Source organism: Primulina tabacum, chromosome 15 (assembly GCF_025594145.1).
Source record: "Primulina tabacum isolate GXHZ01 chromosome 15, ASM2559414v2, whole genome shotgun sequence".
In the NCBI taxonomy this organism is placed as follows: Eukaryota; Viridiplantae; Streptophyta; class Magnoliopsida; order Lamiales; family Gesneriaceae; genus Primulina; species Primulina tabacum.
In genome coordinates, this window is record NC_134564.1 from 33,294,477 (window position 1) to 33,315,630 (window position 21,154).

The 21,154-nt window shown below is 37.3% G+C and overlaps 4 protein-coding genes and 2 pseudogenes across 7 annotated transcripts; 4 read left to right on the forward strand and 2 right to left on the reverse strand.

Annotated features, from left to right (window-relative positions):
- Positions 1-226: 226 nt before the first annotated feature.
- Positions 227-4,895, forward strand: LOC142527459 (type IV inositol polyphosphate 5-phosphatase 7-like). 2 transcript variants are annotated; one of them, XR_012815465.1, is made up of 12 exons: positions 227-862; positions 971-1,058; positions 1,459-1,518; positions 1,677-1,785; positions 1,871-1,975; positions 2,051-2,819; positions 2,910-3,103; positions 3,299-3,407; positions 3,520-3,668; positions 3,756-3,994; positions 4,236-4,306; positions 4,387-4,895. XR_012815465.1 is itself a non-coding variant. In XM_075632273.1 (11 exons), the coding sequence occupies exons 1-10, from the start codon at positions 677-679 to the stop codon at positions 3,976-3,978; spliced, it is 1,992 nt and encodes a 663-aa protein (XP_075488388.1). In that variant the 5' UTR covers positions 227-676; the 3' UTR covers positions 3,979-3,994; positions 4,236-4,895. The 2 variants fall into 2 exon arrangements, 1 of the variants encoding a protein (XP_075488388.1); XM_075632273.1 differs by having other exon boundaries at positions 4,236-4,895.
- A 2,275-nt stretch (positions 4,896-7,170) lies between these two features.
- Positions 7,171-8,966, forward strand: LOC142526102 (proteasome subunit beta type-2-A-like; annotated as a pseudogene).
- A 691-nt stretch (positions 8,967-9,657) lies between these two features.
- LOC142526355 (putative RNA helicase SDE3) lies at positions 9,658-16,025 on the forward strand. 3 transcript variants are annotated; one of them, XR_012815240.1, is made up of 6 exons: positions 9,658-10,058; positions 11,513-12,330; positions 12,438-12,608; positions 13,473-14,924; positions 15,287-15,649; positions 15,870-16,025. XR_012815240.1 is itself a non-coding variant. In XM_075630692.1 (6 exons), exons 3-6 carry the CDS (start codon positions 11,530-11,532, stop codon positions 15,590-15,592), a joined length of 2,730 nt encoding a protein of 909 aa, XP_075486807.1. In that variant the 5' UTR covers positions 9,658-9,892; positions 10,006-10,058; positions 11,513-11,529; the 3' UTR covers positions 15,593-15,809. The 3 variants fall into 3 exon arrangements, 2 of the variants coding, with proteins under 2 accessions (XP_075486807.1, XP_075486808.1); XM_075630692.1 differs by lacking the exon at positions 15,870-16,025 and having other exon boundaries at positions 9,658-9,892; positions 10,006-10,058; positions 15,287-15,809; XM_075630693.1 differs by lacking the exon at positions 15,870-16,025 and having other exon boundaries at positions 9,662-9,812; positions 10,006-10,058; positions 15,287-15,809.
- A 209-nt stretch (positions 16,026-16,234) lies between these two features.
- On the reverse strand, positions 16,235-17,459 carry LOC142526103 (non-specific lipid transfer protein GPI-anchored 10-like; annotated as a pseudogene).
- Positions 17,460-18,357: 898 nt separating this feature from the next.
- Positions 18,358-19,196, reverse strand: LOC142527732 (uncharacterized). The gene has a single exon (XM_075632638.1). It carries the CDS (start codon positions 19,194-19,196, stop codon positions 18,651-18,653), a length of 546 nt encoding a protein of 181 aa, XP_075488753.1. The 3' UTR covers positions 18,358-18,650.
- On the forward strand, positions 19,101-21,033 carry LOC142527733 (uncharacterized). Its single transcript, XM_075632639.1, has 3 exons — positions 19,101-19,217; positions 19,650-19,735; positions 19,827-21,033. Exon 3 carries the CDS (start codon positions 20,330-20,332, stop codon positions 20,849-20,851), a length of 522 nt encoding a protein of 173 aa, XP_075488754.1. The 5' UTR covers positions 19,101-19,217; positions 19,650-19,735; positions 19,827-20,329; the 3' UTR covers positions 20,852-21,033.
- The last annotated feature ends 121 nt before the right edge of the window (positions 21,034-21,154 follow it).

Genomic DNA, 21,154 nt, shown 5'->3' on the forward strand with positions numbered 1-21,154 from the left:
GAATTTTTTATAGTGAAAAATAGTTATACAAGTTTCGTTGTACATGTCTCGTTACGATTAATTTTTACCAAGGAATGTGAAATTTTTTCATGAGGTTATGAAATCAGATTTAAAAATACAAGTATTTTAGTTACAATAGACCTTGTAAATTGATTATAACTTTCTTGAAATATTCGACACGAGAGAGGAAAGTTGCAATCTTTAGAAGAACTCGGGAAGAAAAACCATTCATATTCATAACCTTAAAATTTGTTTGCAAATGTGTCACTGAGCTAGTCGTTCGTTTCTCTCTAATCATGCTGGGTCTCCCAGGGGATATGGGGTTAAAAAACAAAGCACAAAAAACACGCTTTTGTGCGTGTGAGAGAGTGCTGCATTGTTCACTTTATTGATTCAGCTCAAATTCGATGCATTGCTGTTGCCATTTTGCTACTGAGAAGGAAGCAGTGTAGATTGAGGAAAAAAGGCCCCTCTAAATTCATTCTCCGTCACTCTCTCTCTCTCCCTCTCGTAATTGCCTTGTCTTGTTCCTAAGTTGGTCCTTGTCTCATTTTCTCTGTTATTCAAGTGTGGATTATTACTATATATTTTGTCAAATATAGTGCCTGTAAAGGCTGTTAGAATGAACATTGGAGTGACGACTCTTGGAAAAAATTGAATCTTGATTCATGGATGCATGGTCAGGTTCTTAGAATTCAATGTGCTTGAAAATTGTGAAGGCCCCATTTGCAATCTTCATTTCTTTCTGCCGGAAAGTAAAGAATTTTTAAGGGCCCATTTTCCTTTTGATATCTGGGATTTCTCTGATCAAATATCAGAAATAGGCGCAACAATGAAGGATGGGGATTCAAAGAAAAACAAGGTTTTTAGTTTCCCCCGTATTTTTTTTATATCTTTTAAATGAAATTTAATGCCCAAATCTTGTTTTTTGGTTTGCTGAATTGATTATTTCTTTGGGTGTTACGTGAAGCTCTCATGGTCAAAGAAATTGATTAGAAAATGGTTCAATATCAAGTGCAAAAGCGGGGAATATCAAGATGATGAAGCTGTTTATAGAGGTGAGTAGTCATCTTTGTTGAGTTAGAGTGGCGCTTTCCATTTGATTAGTATTTTGGAGCCTGCCTTGATTTTTATTTCGAGATTAAACCGGGTTAAACTTTAACATTATACCTTTTTAGGTTGGTTAAAAAAATCTTTTTTTTTTTTTTTTTTCATTCTCTTGTTTTGTCTTCACGGGTTTGTCTTCTACTTCACCATTAATTAAATTTACAATAGTTTTGAGTTAAGTTTAATTTATCTATGATATACATACTGGTCTTATTTCTTTGCTTTCTTCATAAAATTATAAGTTCGGAGTTTTGACCACTTGACCGTTTATGAGCAAGATTTGAATCATGTGAGGTCAACCGAGGTTTGTATTTAGCAGTGGGGTTTTAATAACGATATTTTCTTGACTAGGTGGAAATGGTGAACGGCGGAGTAGGTTCTCTGAAAGGGGACAATCCGCAATCGAGAAAGGTAAAACTGGTTTACAGCATCATATCTCTCAACTATGAGTTCACAATGACAAACGTTTGAAAATATAAGTTGACACGCGATGTTCATGATCAATTTTGATTCCTATGTTTACACATTTGACTGTTTCTATTTGACGTTGACATTGATTTTGAATGCAGAAAAATCAACAAAGAATGTGGAGCATTCCCTTTCCCATTCACGGTCTTGTTCCAGGCGGGGGAGAGGCTATCTTGATCACCCTCAGATTATAAATATCCAGAACTATAGGTTTGTTTCATCAAAAGAGTTATGCTTATTTCCCGAGTATATAGCCCTTGTTGACGTTCTTCCGTTTACTGATTTCTTATTTAAGCGTCTTTGCATCAACGTGGAATGTGGGAGGAAAATCGCCGCCAAGCAATATGAACTTAGATAATTGGCTACATTCTGCACCACCTGCTGAAATTTATGTACTCGGGTATGATCTCAATTCGTGAGTACAAATATATACCGACTGCCACTTTTTTTAAAAAAAATTGTGTTAATCTTATAGATTTCAAGAAATAGTCCCTTTGAACGCTAGTAACATCCTTGGTGCGGAAGACAATGGACCTGCCAAAAAGTGGCTTACTCTTATCAAAAGAACACTAAATAATGCTCCTGGCGCTAGTGGAGGAAGTGTGTGCTATACACCGTCACCTGTCCCTGAGCCGATTGCCGAGTGGAATGAAGATTTCGAGGGGTCAGCCAGGCACAAAGCCTCGGCCTTCCTTCATCGCCGATCTTTCCAGACTCCACAACGAATGGGAATTGAAATTGACTCTTCTACACCACAAACTTGCCTCAACAGGCGATTCAGTGTTTGTGAAAGAACAATTTTTGGACATAGACACAGTGACTTTGTACCAAATATGAGATGGGGTTATAGGCCAAGTGACTGTTCTTCCAGTCAGCGGCCAAGTGATTGTCGCCCGAGTGACTATTCCTCTGGTCATCGACCAAGTGACTATTCTTCAAGTCGGCGGCCTAGTGACTATTCTTGGGGTCAGAGGCCTAGTGATTTCTCGAGATTGGGGTCTGATGAGGATTATTTGCCTGGGGATTCACCTAGTACGGTGTTGTATTCTCCAATGTCGTTAAGTGCTAATCAGGGGGAAGATGCAGCTATGATGCCCGAATGCTCTAGATACTCTTTGGTGGCAAGCAAGCAAATGGTCGGTGTTTTTCTTACTGTTTGGGTTCGAAGTGAGTTGAGAGAATTTGTTCGGAACATAAAGGTTTCTTGTGTTGGTCGAGGATTGATGGGTTACCTTGGCAATAAGGTAGTCGTGTGTGTTAATATTGTTGTTTTTGCTTGTATTTAGGCAATTTAAAATAATTAACCAAGGGGCAGTATTGTTCTTTTATGGCAGGGATCCATTTCAATCAGCATGTTGCTGCATCAGACCAGCCTTTGTTTCGTATGCAGCCATTTGACATCTGGTCAGAAGGAAGGTGATGAACTACGAAGAAATGCCGATGTCATAGAGATCTTAAGAAAAACAAGATTCCCACGAGTTAACTGCATCAATGATGAGAAATCCCCAGAGACAATCCTTGGACATGAGTAAGATCTTAAACATTTGGTTTGTTTTAAGGAGGTGATTTTTTTTTTTAAAAAAATTAATCTGATAAATCAGGTGTATTTTCTTGCTATCGAGTGCCTTTGAGCATAGTCAAAAGGGAAATTATTTGTTCAACTATTCTTGTGCTTATCATTGGTTTACAAAGCCTTTTTAATGATAATTAATTTTTGATGTAGTCGAACTATCTGGCTGGGAGATCTGAACTATCGTATAGCACTGCCATACCGATCTGCTAAAGCACTCATTGAAATGCAAAATTGGAGAGCCTTATTAGAAAAGGACCAAGTATGACATCTTACTCTTACTGAGGACAGATCTGTTCAGTTTCTTGAAATTATTTGGCTTGATTTTGTTTGTCCATCTGCCGATATTTAACTATGCTTTATTTTCCTGATAGCTACGGATTGAGCATAGACAAGGTCGAGTATTTGATGGCTGGAAAGAAGGGAAGATATATTTTCCACCAACATACAAATATTCGCATAATTCAGACAGATATGCAGGGGATGATATGCATCCAAAGGAGAAACGAAGGACACCTGCATGGTAAATGTATCTAATATGATTTAGTTAATTGAAGATGCTTTGGTCTATATCTAGCTGGAGCTGATTTATATCTTTCTGTATATAAAGGTGTGACCGGATTTTATGGTATGGTACTGGTCTTCAACAATTATCATATGTTCGTGGGGAATGTAGGTTTTCGGATCATAGACCCGTCTCCAGTGTGTTTTGGGCCGAAGTCGAATCGGTTCCCAGCCGGTTGAGGAAAAGCATGAGTCGTTCGACCTCCAGAATTGAGGTGGAGGAAATGTTACCATATTCACATGGTTATACAGAACTCTCTTTCTTTTGAAGGAACTCTTACATGGGTACGCCATTGAGTTGCTCCCTTTTTATCAGCTATTGTTTTTGGTATATCAACAAACAATTAATTCTGAACATGTCATGCTCGGCTCCACCTATGATTCGTGTATAATATATATGCCTTGTTTACAATCCCTTTTCGTACTGTCTCCCAGATTTTGTCTAGTGATGCATCCAGTTGTCTTATCCCTTGAGTTTTTAATGTTTTCTTTTTATTTCTCGTGTCTAATTGGTCCCTTTTTGCAGGTCGCCAGATGCTACTGAGAAACACCAATCTGACAATAGATAAGGACATCTCCTCTCACTAACCGATAAAGGCAATTCTGTCCTTGATTTTTATACATTCTGCAGCATGCTTATGATTTTAGTCTAATTTTCTTCCTTTTCCTCTGATCAGACGTGCATATGCTACTCTCCGAAGGCAAACTTGACACGGTGTGACATGATTAACGCTTACTCCTTAACTGATTACGTTCTTCCAACATCGAGTTTTTGAATTTCAAGATTCACAATTTCCCAATACATGCCATCTCTAAGTTCCGTTTGAGTAATTTGAGTCTCCATTACGAGGTGTGATGGATCGCCTTCTTCAGCATGGGTACTAAGGCATGAGTCTGTTTTGTGTTAAGGCCATAGGTGAGTAACAGAGAAGGTGGGAATACAAGAATCTTGTTTGCTTCATCTTGTTAATGTCTGATGATTCTTTGTTTGTTAGGGTAGATATTCTTGACCAGGGGAGAATGTATATGGTCAAAATAATGATGCCCCTTTTTAACTTTTGTTTTTAAGCGAAGAAAAGAAGTGAGAATCTGATGTGTAACACTCATTGCTAACGTGACAGAAAGCACAATATTGAATTCTGTAAAGAGGGCCTTGTGCTCGATGTTTGCTGCTAATGATTTTTACTGAAAAGTTGTGTTCTTGGTTGTCTCACACACACACACACACACACACAGAGACACAGACACATGCATGCAGGAGTCCGAGCTCACGCTATAATTTGTTAATAATAATATTATCATATGACAGTTGATTCAAACATTTTTTTAATTGAGGTTGGTCGAGTCAGCATATTTTATACGGAGAAATTTTACAAAACATCATTTTACAAACCATTGCTACTAGCAAACGGGACACATACGTTATATTATTCTTTTTTCTAGTGTCAATTATGTTACAGAGCCTCCGTATATACAAATGTAGCAAGCCTCTTCAATTATACTCTACATATTATGAATAAAAATCAGAGTCTAGTAGCATTCTTTGATGTGTGTTGTTGGGTTAACATAATTCTTGGTGACCTTGACGGCTTCCAAGCGATGATATATTGCTAGAGAGGTGGAGAAGGTGTGGCTGTGGTGGGGTGGTGACGTAAGCGATTACAATTTTGGGAGTGAGTTTGGTTGTTGTCTTTCTTCAAATATAGGAAAGATATGCTTTCAATTGAGGGGAAAATGGGGAAACTGAGATATTAGTGGGGAGAAAATGTTGTTGCGTGAAAGGGTAGTGGATAAATAAAGATTGAAATCTATAAACTTGTATGATAAATTCTGATCTATGAGGTGTTATTTTATCGATTACAAAAGTAAAATTTCTAATCTTATATTTGTTGATGCATGTAAAATCATTGTCACAATATGATATTCCAACAATAAATTTAATTTGACAACGTGAAAGAAAAAATTATATTACATACATGTCACCATAAATAAAATTTACAAACTTTAGGAATGTTTTTCATGAATCGATTGGTACACAAAATTGATAAGTAAGACATCACACACAAGCTAACGATATTTTTTTAAGAAAAATATACTCTAAAATGAAGTCAGAAGAAGTGCGACTTTTCTTTGCTAACACGCTTTAGCGTTTTTGTTCTCAAGGCCCGAGTCCTGACCCCTTCTTACCGAAACTCGAGGTCCACTGGTCCAGCATAGCAGAAAAACAAAGCAGTTGAAAACCGAGGTGGTGTGAATAAAAAGCGAAGCGGATAGGAATCTGATCCGTAGCCGAGTCTTCAATCTAAGTATGAGTCAGTTTTTGGACTAGTGGGTAAGGATTTTGCTATAGTCGCGGCGGACACATCTGCGGTTCACAGCATCCTTGTGCACAAGACCAACGAGGACAAAATCATGGTCTTAGATTCTCACAAGATCATGGGAGCGTCCGGGGAGCGGGCGACCGGTGAAATCCCTTTTTTATTTGGTTGATGATTTATTTTATTTATTGGGTAATCTACTGCATTTTAAATGAAGCGCGTGAAATGCTTGTAGTTTGTGACTTTTGTTTGATTTGATGTTTAGTACATGGGTTTGTTTTATTGTTGTGTTTATTATGGGTTTAAGAATCAAGCTTAGAATTTTAACATATATTTAATTTGAATTTTTTCTATTTCTGATTATACTCTACGAATTTATACAATGTTATCATGATTCAAGTACCATATGCTATATTAGCACAATTATTCTCAACAGGCAAAGCCTCGTCTGTTCGTACCTTTTGTGGCGAGAGATTTGTCACACAAAAGAGAGTTTCGGAAGCTCGCTCCAAGCTCTTCGAAGTATCACATTCAAATATTATCTCAAGTGATAAGCAAGATCATTATTGTGGTTGATGTATTTGTTGTTGACCATTGGGGATTGGGTTTATTTTCTGGAGTTCGTAGGATCTATTTCTTTGAAGCGAGAGTTCCTTGATCAGGGACTTGCTGGAGCAACTGAATTATGAGCTTTCTCCATCGTTGGATAAATGTCTTGCTGAACAAGATTGACTCTTTATGGTTTACAGATTGCTTCCCTATTTAATCTTTGTGAAGGCTCGCAAAAAACTCAATGAAGTATTATCTTAAGTGATAGACAAGATTAATTAGTTCTATCTTTAGGTGGACCCCTACAAGCTCACTATTTAGTAAAATTCTTTCATAACCTTTCATTCTTTGATCTAGACTTCTTAGCCAGATACAATCTTATTAATAGTAATTGCATTTCAAGGAAACTGTCATTCTAAAAAATAGGCTTCGCTAACTACGGATATGGAGTTTTCGTTCTAAAATTTTATGCCATTTTATTAGGATCGATAATAATTCTTATGGAGATCAATTATAATAAAGAATTAAGGATTAAGATTTGGTAATACAGTTCAATCCATCAAAGATTACATTATCTACGAATCCCGGTTGATAATGTATGCTTCCATTGTAATAAAATGCTTTCCTAATTGACATTTTTTGCACGATTCAATGAGTTGTCGGCTTTAGCTAAGTGGTGAGTTAAGTTTTTTGTGGATTGATGTGTTAGGGCTTAGTTTACTGAGTACAAACAGAAGAATGTGGCCCTGTACCAATTTCTTAATGCCATGCCTCTGACCACTGCAGCCGCTGCAAATTTCACCAGAAGCGAGCTCGCCACAGCCTTGAGAAAGGTAGACTGTTTTCTTTAGATGTTTCTGAATGACAAATGATTTGTTCTTTTTCACTTTACTGTTTTCTTAATGTTGGGTTTAAAAATATAGTTGGAGAATACTTAAAAGCTAGTTGATAAATTTTTTTCCCTAAAATTGAATTATAAGAGTGACCGAATTCTCTTACTGAATAACTATGTCTAACTAGCTAATCTATATTTTTTCTTCTACTTTACTTGAAACAAATGTATAGAATCTGAGTCTTATTCAGTATATACATTATATGAAGATCGTTGTTTGCTACCTTAATGGTGTCACTGCTTCTCCAAAAATCTTGGTGTCATCACAATTCACAACCCTTACCTCAAGTTCGGGTTTTCAGTTGCCACACTTAGCCCTGGAAAACTAGAATCCGAACACTCAAAGTTAATCAATCTAAGCATATCCTCATACACGAATAATACTTTGTTTCCTATTTTCCCTCTTGTGGGAAAGTATTTTTCATTTTTTTGGTGTCACTTCATCTGTTTTAGCCGAAAGTCTAGCTGATAACCTCTAACAAACGCTTCTGTTGTATTTGGAGTAGTCATTTTTGCCTCCTAACATGACATGTAGTTTCTGTATGGTCAGAGACTCTGGCAAGGCATTTCTTTAACACAATTGTAAATCTATCAAATCCGTTGTCTTTGGATGGTGCTTGATACTTTAGTAACATTCACCGTTTAGTGATGTTGTGTACTCTGGAATTTACCCATTTCACTGGTCAATGGGTATTGGAACAATAGAAACTTAGGAAGGCCTTTAAGATCTTTCTAGATAGTCAAAGATGTATAAAATTGAGTAGTTTATAGTTTCTATCACTATGCTTCTTACCTGCATACCTTTGTCCTCTAATATACCTGGTTTTTTAAGTCTCCAGAATCCATACATGGTGAATATTATACTTGCCGGTTATGACAAAGAGAAAGGCCTGTCCCTGTACTTCCTTGATTACATCTTGATAAAGCTGCTTTTGGCTATGGAGCGTACTTCGCTGTTTCCACAATGGATAGGCACTACCGAAGAGACATGACTGTGGAAGAAGCCATTGGCTTAGTAGATAAGTGCATATTAGAAATACGTACCAGGCTGGTTGTTGCACCACCGAATTTTGTGATCAAAATTGTAGACAAGGATGGGGCGAGAGAATATGCATGGCGCAACTCTATCAAGGATGCACCCATTGCTTCAGCTTTAGGGTTTACAGGGGTTTCTGAAACTCTTATCTTCATTTATCAACTGAATTTGCTGATGGATTCTAAGTCATACTGGAACTCCTTTTGGGTTTGATTTGTAATATGCTGGAAGCTTGGGTTCCAGGGATTTAACTAGCTAAGCCCTTCACAGGAAGATTTCATTTGAGTAGGTTCTAGTCAAATGCACACGCCTGCGCGGAGTCGCTGACAATATTTGAAACTTCATCTTCATGTTTCTTTTAAAAATTTCAAGAAATGTCATTAATTTTTTTCTTTTTGAGAATGGTCGAAATGTGATTATCTTCTATGAGGTTGGAATATACACATTCAGGGTATTTGTCAATTTTTTCTTGTCAAACCTTTACTTTTTATGTATTATTTTTGCTACGATATACAAAGGAGAATTTTATTGTTCATACCTTTTGCATATTTTTGTTTGAAACGAAATTAATATCTGAATTTCAAATTTATTCATGAGAATTCTGCATATTTCAGTCTTTTCTCTCATTCTTCTGCGGGACTGTAGTTGGTAATAACATTAAATTTGATAAGAGAAGAGTCACCTTTGACAGAAAATATGCTCTCCAAATCTTGAAAAATTTACTACCAAAACTTGATGCAAGGTATTTGTTTGTTTAGGTACATGATTGCTTTCAAAACTTGTGTTTATATATTAATGTATATAGTTCATCGATGTCTTTGCATGCGTGAATACAGGTTTTTAAATTTTTTTATTTTTATGAAATATAATTAATTAGATTAAATGATAGAACTGCTAAACAAGTAAAAGGTGGAACCACCGAATTCATTTTCCCTTTCAAATCTTCATTATTTTAATGACGATTAATTATAAGTTAATTGTATTAATTACTTCAATGAACATATTATTATTGTATGCATAGAATCAACACATAAACGCGTTCCCCTTTTTTTAAAATCTGTTCATTTTTTAATGATGATTAAATGATCACTTTATCGTTTTAATTAATTTAATCAAACTTTTTATTATTATTATATAAACTTAAATTAACACATAAAGCAACCTAGGACAGAGTCAGACTGTTGAGCCCAGTACACGGTAGAATCCACCTTCCAATTCTTAGTTTTAGCTTCTCCGTTGTCTTTGCGATGGAGACACCTTTCGATCTCTGAAAGGCTTCATTTTTTCCCCCCGAAAGTCGTAAATTTGGTATCTAATCCTCCAACCCTTTTCACCATTTGCATTAATTTGGCTTGTTCCCGAAGCCCTTTCGTTGTTTTCCTTTCAGTGTACACATTTGCTACTTTTTTTGCCTGTTGTTTTCAACGAAGCCGTCATGTTTTAATTATCTAATCATCCACTGTTCACTGGATTTCTGCTAATCAGTTTATCGTTTTGCAAGCCGCTCAAGTTTTCTTTTAATCTGCAGTGATTTTCGTGCTCGCGAAATAGAAGGTATGGTTCTTAGTTTTTTTTTTGGGCACTAAGTTTCTTGGGGTTACGTTTTTTATTTTATGTTTTTTGGTTGTCTGCATTCGATTTGTTAAGTTAATTTATATACATTTGATTTGGTAGTGTTGCTTTAATTAATTCTTAGGTGAAGTTTTTGATGGATGAATAAATAATCATTTCGAGGAGCCGATATCTCTTTACGTTGGTGGTGTAGATTTACATTGTTGCATGCAGCGTTGAAGATTTTTGTTTGTGATTTGAGAACGGTTAATGATCGTACCTCAGAGTTGAATTATGGATAAGATTTTGGTTCTCTTTTAAGTAAATTTGGATTTGGTTGCATTTGTCTGAAGTTATGTGGTGTAATTGCAATTTTATGAGAGAGAACTTTAGGTCAGTTGATTGGTTATTTCAACTTATGTTCTATTAACTTGTTTTTTTTTATTTTTGGGCTGTATACTCCTATTGAAGGATGATAATTCGATTAGTATTGACGATTCTGAATCTTAACTGGCTTAAGATACGGTAAAAGATGGTTAATAAGATCACATGTCTTTCAAACATCGTAAATTCTCATCTTAAAATGTTTTATAAGGCCCACCGAACATCATCATTTTTATTTCCTAAATTTACTCAGTTTTCCTTGCATCACTGGGAGTTTAATTGCGTATCTTCGAGAATTACACGCATATTACTCCATTTGCCGCGGAATTGATCTTTCAAGATGGTAATAAAGTAAATTCTTCCATCCTTCCCTTTCATTTTATGAAATTGATTCTTATCCACTGATGCTCAGACATAGCATATCCACATTTCTGCATCAGGTCAGTGTATAACTGTATCATGATTTCTTATCAGGTACTGATAAGATAATATGGCATGATAGTCAGCTAGAACAATAAAATAAGAAGTCTCCATTCTTGGACATTGCGTACTGTCTTGGATATTTGTGTGATAGTGTGATACTGTTATATGCTTGTAAGACTTGAAAGATAGCCCACGAATCGTTGATTTCTGCTGACTCTTTGTTGCCCTCATTAGGCCTTTGGACTTTCTGATATCTAGTTACATCAGAAAAATTAAAAACTTGAAAGAGAGCCCACAACACGTGCCTTAGTATCTCTAATTTTCTTATATCATTATAAAAATTAATGAAAGTCACGTGATAATTAAATGAGTTTCACTTGTGATCAAAATTTATCAATTTATGAGTACTTTTCTGTCGGATCATATATTTGAAGTTGCATAAAAAAATTGATGCTACCTAAAATAACCATTGGTAGTGTCTGTTTGTTAGATTGTTGTCTTAATTCATGGAATGATTTTTGTGGTCCTCGTTGCCTTTTGGTTAACTGCATTCATCTGTTGTAATGCTAAAATCTTGTCCCTGTCTTCTTCAAGACGATAAAGAGGGATTTGCATGGTTTGTGTAACTGAATGTTTCAGATTATTTGCAGGTTTTTTATAGTCATCAATGAGTTCAGTTTGTGATAAATCTGATGATGAATACTCGGTCATTGGAGATAAAGGGGACATTGGATTCATTGATTTTGAAAATTGCAGATCGATTTGTAGCTATAACCCTTCCAACGAGAGCTCAATCTTCAATATTTCTGTTCCATTCCCATTGGTTCAAGGAAAACCTCAGTCAGGAGTTGTGGGAGAAACTGTGTTTGATTCCGTTACCATAAAAAACATTGGGGTGGAACCCTTAGATCTGTGGTCAGTCAGTATATATGACTCAAAACCCGAGAATTCATTTACAATTTCCTTGATGGAGCCTCCAAATGTCAATTCTGATTTGCAATATATCCAAGATTTCATGGAATCATTTTCCTTGGATGACAGAGTGCTGAGTCCTGGACAGACTCTGACTGTCTGGTTGTCTTGCAAACCTAAGGAAATTGGGGTACATACAACAGCTGTGCACTTCAGTATCGGCGATGAGACGATAGAAAGGTTAGTTTTCTTGCTGGCAGAAGACAAGATCTCTCAGTCGCTGTCTTCTGCTAAACCATTTTCCCGAACAAGGAATAAGAAACAAATCATTGTTGATGTTCACGCTTCAAATGTTTCTTTTATTGTGGGACGTCGCCCTTCCAAGGGTTCAAGTCGTTCGCATAATAACCGGCTACGAAATTATCCCGTTCCTGCAAATATCCGGGATATGGTATTAAACCAACAGATTCCTGCCGCAGTTGGTGCGGGCCTTACTAAGACAAACTATGGTTCATATTTCAAGACTTTGATTGCTATGGAAGAGATAAAACTGGAGGTTTGTGCCCATTTGATATACAGTATAGGTCTCTTCTTACATTTGTATCGTACATCCTAAGCAACGCAATGCTTATATCAGCTGTGAAAGTTGTTTATTTACTTCAGGCCGACATGCGCACATATGACATGGAGTCTGTCATTATGAAGATCAAGAAAAAGCAGTTCTTGTCTCTTCAGGTCCCAGGATTGGCTGAGAGGCGTCCATCACTTGTTACCGGGGATTACATATATGTCAATATTGCATCTGAGGATGCCCCTGAAAATGTTCCTTATCAGGTTTGTCTCAAAATGCAGAGAGTTAATTTTGCGAAATGAAGATTCATTGATACGGCACAGCAGTCATCATTGAGCAATACAATAAAAAGTTACTAACATTATATTCCTATTCAGTGGCTTCAGAATAATTGCTATTGAATAGTCTTCAAAGCATTTTCTTAATTTAAAACCACTTCTCTTAAGCTAGGATATATTATGATTTTTGAATTTCTGATGCTACAACCCAATACAAATCTTGTTGATTTGATCACCATGTCGTGCCTCCAAATTCTCCTCACTGCAGATGCGAGAAAAATAAAACTACCCCGCAGCACTGGCTTCAGAACTTGAGTTTGGAATTTTTAAGAATATCAGCAACTTATGTAAAAAAATGCACGTAAATTCCAAGCATACAAATTTGAATCATCCTCTACTTAAACCTCTGAAGAGACATTTATGCTTTTGCCAGATTATAGATCTGTTACTGGTTTTTGTGTGCTTGGCGTAGAATCAAGGACATTACGTGTGTTTTCTTCTGAAACTTAAACCCATGTTGGCTATTTAACATCTTCTCTTATTATTCTGAAATTATGTGACTCACTCAACGCTGCTTCATACTTCAGCAAAGATGTCCTTTCTGGATTAATGTCTGCTTAGACTTGTAATATTGCACATTCCTTGAAAATAGCTATATATCAGAGGAAGAGGTTAACTAATCGTAACCATTATTCATTAGAAGCGTGTGATCATTCAAAATCATATGTCACGTGGTCTCTGACTTGCGGTGTGTTCCAAAAACTTCCACTTCTTTAATATAATGACTTCACAGTCTCCTAGTGTAATCAGTGAGTTTTCCTTGGAAGATGAAATTCTCGGTTATTACAGGGCTACATTCACCATGTGGAGGCTGAAGAAATATACTTGAAGTTTGACCAAAAATTTCACAAAAATCACAGAGAGAGTCAGCTTTATAACGTACAGTTCTCCTATAACCGCACGGGTATGAGAAGGTTGTATCAGGCCATTGAAGCTGCTGAGCGTCTGGACAAAAATTTCCTTTTCCCACTTCGATCATCCAAACTGGAGCTCATACAACCCAAACCATTTGAGCCAATATCATGTGCTCTAAATGAGGAGCAACTGAGTGCAATCAAGATGATCCTTGCTTCCAAAGGAGGGTCACCATATGTGATTCATGGCCCCCCAGGAACTGGAAAAACAATGACACTCGTTGAAGCTATCCTCCAGATTTACGTTGGACAAAGAAATGCTCGAATTCTTGTATGTGCACCTTCAAATAGTGCAGCTGACCATATATTGGAGAGGCTTACCAGTAAAAGATCAATGAATATTGATAGAAGTGAAATATTTCGTCTCAATGCATTCACTCGTCCTTTCGACGATGTCAATCCTGGCCATATCGAATTTTGCTATGTCGAAGATTTCTTATTCAAGTGTCCTTCATATTTTGACCTAATGAAGCATAGGATCATAATATCAACATATACAAGTGCCTCTCTTCTCTATGCAGAAGGAATCAAAAGAGGTCATTTCTCTTATATTTTCTTGGATGAAGCAGGGCAAGCTTCCGAGCCTGAGACTATGGTTCCTCTCTCCCAACTTTATTCAAAAGGTACTGTTGTTGTTCTTGCTGGGGATCCTATGCAGCTAGGTCCTGTTATTTTTTCTCGAGATGCTGAAAGCTATGGACTTGGAACTTCATATTTGGAGAGACTTTTTGGTTATGAGCTATATTATTCTGGAAATGATAATTATATGACAAAATTAGTTAGAAATTATCGTACGCATCCAGCAATACTGCGTCTTCCATCACAACTGTTTTATGATGGGGTGTTAAAGCCATGCAAAGAGGAAAGCTCCATTTTTTCGTGGGAAGGCCTGGTCCCGGATAAAGATTTTCCTTTACTTTTTATCGGCATTCAAGGTTGCGATGAAAGGGAAGGAAGCAATCCATCGTGGTTCAATAGAACTGAAGTGAGCAAGGTAGTTGATGTAATAGAAGAATTAATAGAGTCGCAAGGGCTGAAAGAGGAAGACATTGGGGTTATAACTCCTTACAGACAGCAAGTACTTAAAACAAGAAGTGCACTCCAAAGTTTCGGAAGGGAAAACATCAAAGTTGGTAGTGTTGAACAGTTTCAGGGACAAGAGAGACTAGTTATTATTATATCTACCGTTCGTTCAACTGTTAAACATAATGAATTCGACAGGATACATTATTTGGGATTCTTGAGCAATTCAAGAAGGTTCAATGTTGCCATCACCCGAGCAAGGTCTTTGCTCGTTGTGATTGGGAATCCACATATACTTTGCAAGGTAAAGTCAATTGTCCTCGTTGCTATTTTTCTAGTTGTAGTTCGTTATTTTTTATTCTCGTTGGATCAAATGTCTACCATGTTAACTTTTAAAAAATGTTACAACTAATATATTATCTACGTTACTTAACATTTTTAAATCGTGCAATAGTCGAAACACCACATTTTGATAACCAGTGCGTTACGTATAGACAGTCGAGTTGTAGTAGAGGTAATTCTTGCTTCCCAACATAACATATTTTTGTTTCTGATTCTTTTCTTGATAGATTAGCTACAAGAAATTGATTTTACATTCAAGGCACCATTACCTAAGCAGTTTGTTCTGATATATGCTAATGCCTGTATTTTTCTGTGACACAATAGGATCTGCACTGGAACAAGCTTTTGTGGTATTGTGTGGACAATGGCTCCTATAAGGGTTGTTTCCTACCCGAAAGGGAGGAATTCAGCATGGAAGGGTGTACCGGGAAGGAGAAGGCACAAGAGCTCGACTCTGGCTATGATTGTGTTGACAATTTTCAGTTGTCTGATACGCCATGGGATGATGCAGATAATGGGAATCCTTCCGAAGTTCAATGGGGCGAGGAAGAAAATGGTAAGCAGTTGCAAAATAGTTCGTGGGATGAGGCTGACAACAATTTTCAGCCGTCTGATGTCCCCTGGGAATGAAGTTAAGCTTCCAAGACCTGTTACTGATGAATCTGAATGTTCACATTCTCGTAGACGGTAGACCCTGCATTTTTTTTAATGCAATTGTGGTTATTTGATTTATCATTGAGGATAATGTCCTCAAGTTAGATTGAACTAAATCAATCTCGTTGATGATGCATTTGATACTGTCATTATTAATACATAGCTGTTCTATAGAAACTTCATTAAAACTTTATTTAAAGGTCAACGTACAATATATAAGTTTGAATTAATTGTCTTGGTATTAATCATGTAGAAATTCCCCAGCGTGGCGTTCCTCCTGGATATTAAACTATTATACCCAGAGGCCAGAAATGTTGATAGGGATGAAAAAAATTACATGAAATTCAAAAATCATTGAAAGTGATTGCCAACGGCTCTGCTTGCTCTGATTTGATTCTCCCTTGTTTGATTTAATAGGAGTCGTGTAGTATTATACTTGCTATTTGCTAGTTTATTTTCCTGCAATCTTACGGTAGATTTCAGAAGATATGTATTCTGGATCTACAGTACAAAAAAAATTATTTTACATTCTCTCAAGTAACATGAATAACCTGAGCAAATCAATAGAATTTCAAGAAATAGGCTCCCATCGATGCGGCCGTTAGAGACCTGAAAATGTTACGAGCCGTCTGCGGCTGATGGTATCTGAGTTGGTCACATTCCTGGTGGTGTCAGGGGTCGGAACCAAGTCAATTTCTGGTGCCAAAGAAGGTGTTATTATGGGCTGTGGAATAGTTGGAACTGCAATTTTGCAAATACTTTCAATATTTTCAAAGTTTACTTTGCCAATGTAGGTTAAATTGACTCCCTATTAAATTTTTTGTGTTGCCACTGCAACCCCGAAAATTGACATGAAAATAGAGTACCTGTAGGACTTGGAAGAGATGATTCAGGTGATAAATTTGGTCCACTCCCACTTGGTTTCTCTGGATTTGACAAATAAAGTATAATCGGGTTAGTTAGATAATGTGCGTCACGTACTTTTCAATTAATCAAACGACAATCGAGCTTTAAAATAATGATTTGAAAGCATACCAGGATCTGGAACAGGACTCTGCCAGTGGCTACATTGAGAAAGCAAGAAATTTGAATAATGCTAACGCAACACAAAATACAAGAAGTGCAAATCTACTTCCAAATTTAGCATGTTTGGGTCGACTATCATCATGCAAAACTTATGGTCCAGTTTCTGGGAGCTACTCGGATCTTTTAAGTAATGCAACGATCCACGTATAATCCACCTAAAATTTAAAACATCCACCATAAGTAGTTGATATCATGTGTCCTAGAATGTTTGTAAAGCTTCCGAAATGTAAATATCACCTTTACACTCAACCGGAACTCGAGGCATCCTACAAGCAAATGGAAGAGATATCGCAAGAGTTCGATTTATAGGTATTTGTAAAGGTACACCTCCTGTAACAATGAGGGACAAGCAATCTTGTCCATTGCTGACCAGATTCTCGAGTGAACTGCACCAATCTGGAGTTGGAGACGACGCATTCGAACCACCGGTCAGAAAGTTAGTGCAAGGGCCAAAGCTTCGAAGCAAAGCTCCCGTGCAGGTAGCATGGGATCGGCCATAAACTGGCCTAATGATGATCGGTATTGTTGCAACAAAAGCCAGTCCTATAAATGTGAAGTTTGTAAACTTTTCCACTGGTTTGGTTTGAGGCTTTCTTTAGGGGGATTGAAAGGAAAGATATGAATGTCCTAGGAGTAAAATGAGAGGGATTTATTATATATATGGATACCAGAAAAAAAAAAGTAAAATTAACTTGAAGTAGGATTCACGTTCAAGAGAAATTTGGGTTTCAATTTGATGTTTAACTACTTCGACCATCATTTGTGAGATGTGGAGATTTAGGTGACCACTCTTCATAAAATTCCACTTTCTTTTTACTTGTTTTGAAATTTGTGTTGTCTTTTGAAGAATGGCGAAATGTTATAGACAGAGATCATTAAAGGAAACAATGTGGCAAAAGATAAAGGACGATTTTTGAAGGCGTTGAAAATTCTTAATTTGCAAATGAAGCCTTGATGGCATTTACAGAACTTTGGCATGATGTCTTTTCATTTAAATCATCAATACATAAATATTATAAGGTTGGGTTTCGTTGATCATGAATATTGAAAGTAATTTTAAATTCTTTAAAATAACCTAAAAAAATACATCTGACCTAAATGGGCATTCGCAAATCAACAAATTCGTTCCATTTTGTTTGGTTACCAAAATTTGTTATGCCTAAAAATGTTGGAATTTGTAGGTTTAATGAATGAAAATTAAGCGAGAAAGTTGAGACTCGAAATAATTTCGTCTGAGGAGAACCCACGCTACAAGGGCTGTCTTGATTTTCCAAGTAGCAAGGGCGGCACTGGGGAGCCATTTCATGGTGCACCTGTGGTACTAAATGGAAATTCCAGACAGTACTGTGTAGTGTTTGGGCGCCCGAGCTTTGGTTGCCCTGTTTCACAAACAAATATATGTTTTTTCGAGTTTCTTGATACCTTTTCGTACCATTATTGTCTTTTGATGGTTCAAATAAGTTTTATGGACCATAACATTCATATAATTGAATCAAAATATCCATTCAAAAAAAATAACATTAAATAAAGAAGATCAAACCATTTTTAAAAAAAATTCACTTGAATCAAACTCTTGCAGAACATATTGTTAAGTTCTTTTTCCTACTATACAAAAAGAGAAGTTATCATATCTTGAGAGAAAATAGCTAAATTCCGAAAACACGAGACAAAATTTCTTAAGAATATAGTGTTCAATACTATCTTCTTGCTGAATAATTTTTGCTATTTTTGGAGATTTAAGGCATCATTGTCCAATATAATATAAATAACAAAAAAGACCAAACTTCTTCATTTGATTTTTGTTTTTTTAGTGAATTCCGAATCAACAATTCAATGCATGCTATTATTCTTATTTAACTTCCAAAATTTTATGTGTAGACACCGTCTCAAATATTTTGAACTGAAGTAGAATTCCAATGAAGCATAATTGTTATTATTCATAAAAATTTCAGGTATCCATGAAGTAGTTGACTTGGGGATCAGTTGACAAAAGGCTAAACATGACAGCATCTCTTGGTCTTCCTTTAAGCGTGTAATACTTCCTCAGAACACCTTCTCTCGTAAACCCGACCTTCTCTAAAACCCGCTGGGACGCCGGGTTTTCCACGTCCACCACCGCCTCCAGCCGCTCCAGGTGGCCCCATTCCACGAACACCGTGTTCGCCGCCATTTTCACCGCTTGACTCGCGATCCCTTTTCCCCAGTAGGCAGAACCCAGCATGTACCCGATTTCGGCCCGGCGTCCATTATCTCCAGGAAATGGCGTCACGGATATTGACCCGACGGGCCGGTCCGAGATGCATATGGCCTTGTGCCATGGGTGGGGGGTTACTGTGTTTATCACGTGATCAATGACAGCTTCTTTGGAAGTGAAGGTGTCCCACGAGCAGAATTTGCTGACACTGTCGTCGGAGTACCATTCCATGAAGGCGTCGGCGTCGAGATATGGATCCAGTGGCCGGAGTGAGATGACGGAATTTGAACTGCTTTCCATTTCAATCGAAAGGGTAGATCGGTATGCTCTTCTTCGTCTTTTTTTTTTGCTTGTGATGATGAAGTAGATGGTTGAATGGATGTTTAAATTTTGATAGGATTGTGGTGTTCAATAGTGGGATTTGACTCAGCCTGCAGAAAGTTGATTACTTGGTCGCAAAGAAGAGGGAAAGTAGACGTCAATTACAATGTGACGTAACACTGAAATTACTCCCAACTTAACGAACAAGTAGAGTTATTTGTTGACTTCTGCTTCTTGAAATTCAGGGAAAGTTCTCAATGCAAATTGCGAGTTTAATATTCTTTTTGCTGATATTACAAAAAGTTTAACCGACTTGTCTGTGGCCATTGCTATGTGTCCCTACCGCTTGCGTCCCGCATTTATGAATTGTGGATCAACTTTGAAAGCTTAAGCTAACAGGCTTTATTTTTTTGTACAATTTTGGATGACTAGTAGAGGGCTGTCCTGTACGATGAATTGCGAGAGAAAGTTCACTTACGCGGCCCTCGAATCTCTCTCTCTCTTTAGCAAGAAATCGGGTAATTATTCTCTTGAAAAGGTTCTCCCACATAAGAGTTTGGTTTCTTTTGCGAAGTTTAATCATGTTATTGGTGTTGGATGATAAACCAGCGGCGTAGCAAGAGGGGACCCAGCCAACTTTGAAAGCTTAAGCTAACAGGCTTTATTTTTTTGTACAATTTTGGATGACTAGTAGAGGGCTGTCCTGCACGATGAACTGCGAGAGAAAGTTCACTTACGCGGCCCTCGAATCTCTCTCTCTTTAGCAAGAAATCGGGTAATTATTCTCTTGAAAAGGTTCTCCCACATAAGAGTTTGGTTTCTTTTGCGAAGTTTAATCATGTTATTGGTGTTGGATGATAAACCAGCGGCGAAGCAAGAGGGGCCCCAGCTTGTGACGCTGATATTGGTCAAGAGAGGCTGCTGGCTGCCTATGCTCAATCATTGTTACTGCTATATAGCCACTCAATACCCCGATTCTTGACTTAATAGTACGATATAACATTCTGGACCGCAACTCCGCATTATCTCGTCACCTATACAATTCTCTCTTTACTAAATTCATCCCCGTATCAGACTTGTAGCCCTTTCGGATCCTGTTGAATTGATTTAACATGAATTATACCTCGAGGATGACTCTTAGACCCTTCGACCTTTCTGATGTTGACGACTTTCTCAAATGGGCGAGTGATGGTAAGGTGACACGTTACTTGAGATGGGACACCATAACCTCTAGAGAAGAAGCCTTGAGATATATCAAGGAAGTTGCTATTTCACATCCATGGCGTCAATCCATTTGCATAGACAATCGTTCCATTGGCTATGTCTCCATCAAGCCTGAGTCCGGGAGTGATCGACACCGTGCCCACGTGGGGTTTGCCATTGGATACGAGTATTGGGGACAAGGAATTATGACCGAAGCTATAAGAATGGCGATTCCCTGTGTTTTTGAAAAGTTTCCATTTTTAGTAAGGTTGGAGGCGTTGGTGGAGGAGGAGAATCTAGGGTCTCAGCGGGTGTTGGAAAAAGTTGGTTTTACAAGGGAAGGTTTTTTGAGGAAGTACGGATTTAACAAAGGTGAGATTAGAGACATGTTTGTTTATAGTTTCTTGTCTGCAGATAAAGTCGGCCAGTAGAGTAGCCTTGGTTTGTTTTTGGAATAGAATAAGGGCGTGCACACTTTCTTGTTTTTACACGCTTTCACGGTCACCCAAAGTTGTTTCCTGATTTTGCATTTCAAATTGTCAGCTGCACTTTCTTTCTCTTTCTTTTTGATATGAGGTAATTGTATTCAAACTTTAATGTGGAGTTTATTGAATACGAGGGGTGTATGACTATGCATATGGATTGAAACACAGACCAGAGCAAGTCAAGAAATTAAATCGCTAGAGAGCACTAAAAATCACCATATCGCTACATCTTCCCTTTACAGTTAAATA

Excerpts from the sequence above, each read along its gene's own strand:
- LOC142526355 (XM_075630692.1), top strand. The coding sequence starts at position 11,530 with ATGAGTTCAGTTTGTGATAAATCTGATGATGAATACTCGGTCATTGGA. Across the intron at positions 12,331-12,437 it reads TGGAAGAGATAAAACTGGAG|GCCGACATGCGCACATATGA; the intron begins GTTTGTGCCCAT and ends TATTTACTTCAG. Across the intron at positions 12,609-13,472 it reads CTGAAAATGTTCCTTATCAG|GGCTACATTCACCATGTGGA; the intron begins GTTTGTCTCAAA and ends CGGTTATTACAG.
- LOC142527732 (XM_075632638.1), bottom strand. The coding sequence starts at position 19,196 with ATGGAAAGCAGTTCAAATTCCGTCATCTCACTCCGGCCACTGGATCCA.
- LOC142527459 (XM_075632273.1), top strand. The coding sequence starts at position 677 with ATGGTCAGGTTCTTAGAATTCAATGTGCTTGAAAATTGTGAAGGCCCC. Across the intron at positions 863-970 it reads GGGATTCAAAGAAAAACAAG|CTCTCATGGTCAAAGAAATT; the intron begins GTTTTTAGTTTC and ends TGTTACGTGAAG. Across the intron at positions 2,820-2,909 it reads TGGGTTACCTTGGCAATAAG|GGATCCATTTCAATCAGCAT; the intron begins GTAGTCGTGTGT and ends CTTTTATGGCAG.
- LOC142527733 (XM_075632639.1), top strand. The coding sequence starts at position 20,330 with ATGAATTATACCTCGAGGATGACTCTTAGACCCTTCGACCTTTCTGAT.